General features: G+C 37.7%; 2 protein-coding genes across 2 annotated transcripts; one reads left to right on the forward strand and one right to left on the reverse strand.

The window, feature by feature from the left end:
• Positions 1 to 217: 217 nt before the first annotated feature.
• Positions 218 to 2,128, reverse strand: LOC108628055 (methylosome protein 50). The gene is made up of 5 exons (XM_026816177.1): positions 1,475 to 2,128; positions 1,069 to 1,402; positions 826 to 998; positions 558 to 750; positions 218 to 496 (listed from the first exon to the last, which is right to left on the reverse strand). The coding sequence occupies exons 1-5, from the start codon at positions 1,605 to 1,607 to the stop codon at positions 313 to 315; spliced, it is 1,017 nt and encodes a 338-aa protein (XP_026671978.1). The 5' UTR covers positions 1,608 to 2,128; the 3' UTR covers positions 218 to 312.
• Positions 2,129 to 2,271: 143 nt separating this feature from the next.
• Positions 2,272 to 8,154, forward strand: Vap33 (VAMP-associated protein 33kDa). Its single transcript, XM_018029731.2, has 6 exons — positions 2,272 to 2,505; positions 3,724 to 3,879; positions 3,991 to 4,094; positions 4,180 to 4,353; positions 4,424 to 4,525; positions 4,618 to 8,154. Exons 1-6 carry the CDS (start codon positions 2,448 to 2,450, stop codon positions 4,783 to 4,785), a joined length of 762 nt encoding a protein of 253 aa, XP_017885220.1. The 5' UTR covers positions 2,272 to 2,447; the 3' UTR covers positions 4,786 to 8,154.

Genomic DNA, 8,154 nt, shown 5'->3' on the forward strand with positions numbered 1-8,154 from the left:
CAATTAAAATAATTTTTTCTCATCATAATAAATGGGTCCTTTGAGTGTATCTGTTAATTTTACATTTTATATAAATATTCTGTCGTTTGTCTATTGAGAAGTACACATGAAATTATTACAGAAAACAATTATGTAACTCCAAGCAATTTGTAAAAATATGAATACGACTGGTATGGAGGATATTGATTATAGGAAGGTGAAATAAAATAATCGAATGTACCAGTATAAAAATCTATTTTTATGTATAGGAACAGAGGAACATTCAATCGAATGAAAGATAGTAATCATCATATTAATAAGTTTCTAATTATTCTAAGGATGTACCACATGTTGTAATACTTCATTATCCCAGGAACAAGAATATAAATTATTGTTAAACCATGCAAAATCACGTGTGAAGTCATTATGCCGATCATCCTTGTATACGGATAAGGAAAAGTTCATATCTAGTACTACGACCGTAACATCGTCGCAGCAAACAGCTAATTCCTCCCACCTGATAATCAATAGTAAAGTGTATTATACCAGAAACGTTTTAATTCATCAGCTTGTATTACCTTTCAGAATTCGGATTAAATGAGAGTTTATGTATTGGTTTAGGAAAAACACGTGATTCCTGTAATAGTTTTGGGCTTGTCTTTCTGATATCAATTATTATAACTTCCCCATCGTCAGTACCTATTGACAAAAGCTCCGACAGACTGGGATTCCAATTTACCGCTGTTAAACCCACGTCTTTCTTCAGAATACCTAATATGTAACAACATAGATTTTACCATATATTCATAGTAACATTAGTACTTGTGTGAATGCTTAATCACGTACTTAGCGCTGGTTTCGATTTCCTTGTGTCCCATAACAGTGCTTCAGAATCGAATGACGTCGACGCGAATTCATTCAAGCTTCCAGGTCTAGAATCGACGCAAGTGACTATATCCGTATGAGCAGAGTTGAACGATTGTATTGCCATTAATTCTGTTATATCCCATACTTTTATACTATAATAAATTTATAATTTTTACTACATATCTCAGATGTCTTTTAATGTAAGCCAATTACGTGACATACCAACAATCCATTCCACCAGAAACTACGTGGCATTTATCTTCGAATGCGGAAAGACTTAAAAGACTGTCGTCATGTAAACAAGTGTATCCTGCACATTGCAATTCTTGTGAATCATCAGACGACTTAGTTAACTGAAGAACTTGCAATGCACCGCTGTCCTCCCCAATTACGAATTTATCGCTTTCCAAAAAAACAGCGTCGCAAACTCCACTTTCTGTTTTCGTTGCTAGATAAGCTTTGTTCCTATCAAAATCTGCAATACTGTTGTAATACCAGACAGTGCCACTCCAGTATCTGTCCGTCATGTTACTACCACCAAGAATAGCACTATTTTCTATTGAAAGAACATAATTCTTTGTGTTATTATAGATATAAAAGACAAGAAAAACCCTTATCGGCGTATTACCATTATAAATTGAAATAAATTGCAAGTGCTTGTCAGGTATCGGTGGTCTGTCCGCCGGTGTCATGCTCCTATAGACTTCTGCATTTAAATTAGGTTGGACCTGGGCCATAGCGTTTTGATCCTCAAAACTCATAGCGCTAGGAACTTTGAAATCGTATTAAATATTTAATATTAATACATAAATCTCGATCTCGATGGGCATGTGCGCGGCACTGGCTGCACTGGCTGACAACGAGTGCACATGTACTTATTTACGTATCACGTATGTACTTGTAGCGTGTAGTACATGCTAAACCTTCTCGGTGTTATACGCAAGGCGAGCAAATTACATGTACTTATTAAATAATAAATTAAATAATCCAATTGCACTCTCTGCAATGTACTTTAATATCACGTGGCTTCAGGTGGTTATAGCTACTGAGTGAGGAGAGGAGATTACTCTGCACGCAATTTATGGCATACGATCACGACGTTATTAGTGGTCGATATAACAGCTGGGAATGATTGGTGAAATTATGAATAGAAAAATGACCTACGAAAATGATAATTGATAATTTTATTCCATCGCGTTGCGCTTCCGTTTAACGAAAATCACCGTCGATCGTACGTTTCGGTGCTCTCATCGATGATCCCATGTTCGCATCGCTCTTTTACCGCCATTCCATTTTTCGGAACGCGCAAAAGTAGCGAATATGATTACCGCGGTAACGTCTGTCCGTGACGTAATGGCCGTACTCGTTGTACTCCTGATAATTTCCGTAGCGACGCATGCGTACTCGATTCGGAGCAAAAATCAGAATTAGTCCAACGGAATCCCGGAAAGTTGCGAGTGTGAGACACGGCGGTGCCGTTGTATAAAATCATAATCACGGGTACTATTTAACCTGTCAAGACGTCGTCACGTATCGTTATTCACACGGTCCAAAGTGTTGCGGTTAGTTGTTCAAAGGATTCGGTCGGCTGCTAAAGCAGGATGGTGAAGCCAGAACAAATTTTAATTATCGAACCGCGAAACGAGCTTCGGTTCAGGGGTACGTTACAAACGATGAATCGTTCGTCTATCATTAAACATTTCCTTTGCGCGTTCCTCTTCCTTTCACCTATCTTCCGATCCCCTGCTCGACTTCACTCCCTCGATTCGTGACTGACTCGGGCACTTTTGTTGGTTAGTTAACACGAGCTGCACACGGTGCGCTACGTTGTCAAGATGACGTAAGGTTGACTCCGCCAGCCAATTTTGTTATATTTTCATTTGCGATTGAACAGCGTCGTGCGTAGCCACCCCAGCGAAAATCGTCGGCCTTTTCGGTCGTACCTAACCCCATTCGTTGTACGTCATTTGATGTCAAACCTAAGTACATCACGATTCAATTCCTGGCCTCCCCTCTCACCTCCCTCATCCTCTAACTGATATACAGTCAGCAATATTCGTCGGACTAGATCTTATGCGTTCATTGTATTATACGCGTGCCTTTTTTGATTTTTTTTCATCGACCTTTTATCCGTCCGTACGTCGGACGTCGATATTTAATCGGCAAATTTATTTATGCCCGATTACGAATTAAATATCTCGTACGATCTCAGAACCGTTGGACAAAGCTTGCTTAGAATTTGATTCGTACAACGATACTTAGTCATTTCTATTAAGTACTCTTGGACGTTATCATTTACTAAATCTGATGGCAGGAGATAAACGCGCGCAAACAAAATATTGAAAGTCACATTCCTCCTTTTTCTTAATTTATACATGGATTATGCTCAATAATATTTACAGGTGGTAAAATGGTTCAAATTAACACCTACTGTGTAAACGGTTTTCAGGACCCTTATCGTGTAAAGGTCGTTTGTGTTCGGCGCGTTTTCCCTACATGGTGGAATTAAATCGAAAATTATGTATACAGCGTTATTGAACTTTCGGCTTTGTAGAAGAATCGGAATATTTTCGAAGAAATAAATTTACATAAACAATCTTTTCATCGAAAGAAAGCGACAGTTCGACGCGTGTAAATTTCGCCTGGACACAAACGACCCATCTTTACACGCTACTTTTTTCAACTGAAGCGTTACAAGCAAAAGCGTCTTCTTATTTCACGTTAATATTTATGATATTTTTTCCCATAAATCTGAAAGAAATGATGAGCTGCGAAGTAATGTGTTTAATGCTTGTTCCGGTCGTGTAATAGCGACGATTTGTTCACGAATTTCGAAACGGAAGAGTAAATATGAAACCTTTTAACGTCATATTATAGGCCCATTTACGGAAAGAACAGTCACATCCTACATGAAATTAACTAACCCATCAAATGATAAAGTTCATTTTAAAATCAAGACGACGGCTCCGAGGAGGTATTGCGTTCGCCCTAATTCAGGGACAATACTTCCAAAGCGAACGTCTCAAATAGCAGGTTGGTATTAAGCGAAGGATTAAAATTACAGCTATGATTAACTTACTGAATCTGTTCTATTTTGAAGTTCAATCGCACGAGAGCTAATTCACTAGGTATTGCATTTTTCAGTCACTCTTCAACCGTTTGATTTCGACCCGGCAGAGAAAAATAAACATAAATTTATGGTACAGTCGTTGGTAGCTCAGGATGATGATGATGAAAATCCTGATATAGTACGTATCATAATTATCGCGATAACTTGCCTATTCTTCATTATTTTATCATCTTATTTTTATAAAATCTTATTTCTCTTCAAAGTGGAAGGGAATGGATCCTGAGCAATTAATGGAATCAAAACTCAAATGCGTGTTCGAAAATCCCGTGACGAAGACCACCACATCCGAGACAATTACGACGACGACTAAATCCGAAGTTAATTCGAATGATGATAAAAATAAAGGGGTCAGTGACGCTGTCAAGTCATCGCCGAAGGTATTGATCACTATGAATGTTATTTTCACGAATATCGTTGTACAATGAGACGAGACGTTTATTTTAACAGATACACGGAGATGCCGAGGAGAAATTAAATAAGGCAGCACAAGAAGTTCACCAGCTGAGGGAAGAGGGAAGTGCTCTGAGGCAGGAGAATCTTCAATTAAAGGTAAACTAAATTATCAGTTTTCACAATTAATCGAACCGAGCGAAAGATTCGTCGATGGACTCATTGTTGTTTCTGTCTCATCTCGTTTCTAGGAGGACTTGCTGCAGTTACGAAATGTCTTGTTGGCCGGCGAGGCTAATATATCGTCGGCAAAAACGCTTACCTCGCACAACAATAGCGAATCGTCACTAAATGTTACCACCATTCTTGTCGCTGTTGTTATGGTCATATTGGGATACGTGCTGGCAAAAATGATCTGAGCAGTCATTATTTCAAAGCGTAACTTGGCACATCCCCTCTTCCCCTGTGTTTCTTAGCTTGCCCCTCCCCCTGCTATACCACGTACTGATCGAAACCAATCGTAAAATACGATTGTTCATAATAACTATAAATATGAACGGGTAGTGGTTACAATAATAGAAGTTATTCGCTGCAGGAGTGTGCTTATATTTCGGTAAAGCGGTCAGGTACGAAATCCTTTTTTAAGAAGTTAAGGCACTATAGCCGAATGGGGGCACATTGGACTATAAGTGCCCGGGAAACCAATGTAAATTTTGTTATTGTTACGTATCGAAAAACTATTACCATTAATTTATGTAATTAATTATAAATAAAACTAAACAACTGTGTATCTTCGGAATTTGTATATTACTTCTGTTAATCACCTTTCTTATAAAAGGATTTTCGCTTTACAAATCTCGCTTTGCGGCTGTGTCTTTGAAAGCCATGTTGCCACTGATTAAATTATGTACGAGATACGAGAAACTTATGAAACACAAATTCTTTGAAGCATGTATTAATTTGTATCCCATTAAACGTGTACATTCGATTAAAAGTTCAAACGAGTTCGTTTAACAACTGCGGTGCACCCTTACACACGGCAAAGAGAAGCAACAAGAATTTGATTTTTTCGTTCGACACTTCTAACAGTACTTAACAATCACGATGTAAGATTGTACATAATGTATTTTAAGATATCGTATTAAATATTAATTGTGTATCGTGCATAGTCCGGATGGTACGGTTCTCGTAGGGGGAGGCGGCGTTAGGGGCGGAGGGGCTGGCCGATCGGTAGTGCATTCATGACTCAGAATTTGGATACGCTGGCTCTATCCATCAGCAATGGTAAATAATCATTATAAGAAATTGACGCATTCAAGTCTTTGACGCATTCAAGTCTTTGACGCTTCAGTGTATTTTTATTTCTTTATGTTTGTCTTATAAAAATTCGAAATAAAGATATCTCGGATGTCACATGGTCGACAGTTTTGTATTTTGTACCTCTCTGCTGACAATGATCCGTTCTCTCGGATCGAATCTAAAGTGGTGCATGGTGTACACGGATATGGTACCGCTAAACAATTTTGCCGCTATATAGTCGTACGGATTTGTCTACGTATACATGTATAGATATATGTATATATACTATATACGATATAGTAAAAAGGGAGAGAGAGACACATCACGAATACTATCGAAATTATCGAGCACGTCATAGTTATTACGTATAGGGCTACATTTAAACATTCATATATCTGTGCCTTAGAGGTAGAAAAGCAGTAATAGGTATATAAACTATTTGTGCTTCATCATCCTTCGAACGTTCTAATGTTTTCTGATTGTCTGTGAGATCTTCCTAACTTTCCGATGACAAACCTAAGTTCATAAATTGTAGCATACACGAGAGTGAACTATTTATATGATACATACAACGTGTAGTTTACTGTATTATTTATTCTGTCATGCGATACATGTTATATGATAAACTCTTTTTATATATCATTTCACATTTCCCATCGTTCTCCGAGTTTCTGATCGAAACGCTCAATAGCTATCTAATCGATTTCGAAACATTTTAGATTAACTTTCAATGAGTCGTATCAGTAACTGGTAGAATGACGACACACATTTTATTTTGCGTATATTGTACAATCAACAGTAATCGAGACTTGCACAACGCAATAGTTTTTTTTAATTAAAATCAAATAAGGATTTTATCGTTTTATACGTATACATATGATATTTAGTAGGAGTCCGCGGCTGCCTGAAGATTCGGTCACCCGAGCCACGGGTCTATTCCGAAACTGTGACTAGCATTCGAGTGTCCGTAATTACGGAAACCACGTGTCTCTCTCGAAACTCAATTCGGGATCCGTCGTTACGTTCCCCGTCTGATTTTCCAAACTGACTTTGAAAGCAAGTTTGAAAGCATCTTCATAATCGTTGCGCAGCGACGGGCATCGAATACGATTGTGAGTTTTGAGCAGAGTTCGAAGCCCGAACTTACGAATACCCCAAAATGCGCTCGACGAACTTTCGGTATTCGCTCCGAACCGGAACTTCAGGTATCGAATTCTCGGCCACTCGTACATTCCTAATATTTACCAATTGTAATTATTATACTTTCCCTAATATTCCAGGGTATCAAACGTATGTATAAAGTAATTAACCCTGCTGCGCTCCTCGATTCAAACACACGTTTAAAATCTTCAAGAGACAAATCGCCCTTACAAGTGAACTTCATTTCTCTATTCATTTTATTTTCAATCTATGAATACTGAAGAAGGTATTATAACATCCTTAATAAAATACACGTTATTTATTTACAACAATTTGTACATACGAAATAATACTAGTAAAGATCTTAAAGAGAAAAGGAAAGAGTAAGGATAAAGAATTGTCCCGGAGATCGCAGGAGGGTTAACGATTGTCCATTGAATACACCTAAGGTACAGGTATACGCGAAATATGTGAAATATACGATGGGAACTGTTTTAGAATTATACATATTGTCCATCGAACAGATTCACGTTGCAACTTATCGAATAGGTGACTCCTGTTCCTCAAGTTCCTGTTGACAGTGTTATGAAAATTATTATTATTATAAACATATACACATAGGCCAGTATTCAGAGTCGTTGCTTATTCTTAAGATCGTCTTAAGCATTTGCTATCCTTGACTATTTCATATTTTCATGTCTTCTACAAGAAACAGGAACTTAAGGGACCTTATCAGTGTGACCGCCAAAAATTTAGGTCATTCTTGGGAATAATACTATTAGAAGGTTGCCACTCGAAAACTAGTTAAGATCCGACGTTGAAATTTTACTATGATATTAATTCGAAAAATTCAATTTTTTTTAAATTCCACACTCGTAAGGCCCCTTGAGGCAATCTTAAATATAAGTAACGACTCTGAATACCGGGCATGATCTGCGGAGAAATGCATTACAGTACAAGATCGTTGCGTTCAAGGAGAGGCGACGATAAAAAATTTTCAGCACAAGATCGACCCACTCGTTACTCAGAATCTCGTCTTATCATTACCTGTTCCGAATAAAATGTAACGATTCGTACGAACGTAATATGAACACGATAAATAACGATTCACGAAACGAAACGAACAGATCGCTGTTGCGGAAAATGAAGATGGAAACGATACATGGTTGTGTATATAGAATTACTGAACGATGATTACTGAAACGATCGTAATTAAATGAATATGTTATACATGTGTATTGAAAAGCGTTAGCCAGCAAGCGTATTTACGAGATAATTGTTCCAAAACGAATGTAGCATTCGATTTTTCTTACTATGTACGTGAAATAAAGTATTACGCTATGTACTAA

This window comes from Ceratina calcarata, unplaced genomic scaffold (genome assembly GCF_001652005.2).
Source record: "Ceratina calcarata isolate Rehan_Ccalc_2016 unplaced genomic scaffold, ASM165200v1 scaffold493.2, whole genome shotgun sequence".
In the NCBI taxonomy this organism is placed as follows: domain Eukaryota; kingdom Metazoa; phylum Arthropoda; class Insecta; order Hymenoptera; family Apidae; genus Ceratina; species Ceratina calcarata.

Coding starts and splice junctions, on each gene's coding strand:
- LOC108628055 (XM_026816177.1), bottom strand. CDS start 1,607: ATGAGTTTTGAGGATCAAAACGCTATGGCCCAGGTCCAACCTAATTTA. Junction 999..1,068: donor TCTGGTGGAATGGATTGTTG/GTATGTCACGTA, acceptor AATTTATTATAG/TATAAAAGTATGGGATATAA. Junction 497..557: donor TTTAATCCGAATTCTGAAAG/GTAATACAAGCT, acceptor ATTGATTATCAG/GTGGGAGGAATTAGCTGTTT.
- Vap33 (XM_018029731.2), top strand. CDS start 2,448: ATGGTGAAGCCAGAACAAATTTTAATTATCGAACCGCGAAACGAGCTT. Junction 2,506..3,723: donor AAACGAGCTTCGGTTCAGGG/GTACGTTACAAA, acceptor GTCATATTATAG/GCCCATTTACGGAAAGAACA. Junction 4,526..4,617: donor AGGAGAATCTTCAATTAAAG/GTAAACTAAATT, acceptor TCTCGTTTCTAG/GAGGACTTGCTGCAGTTACG.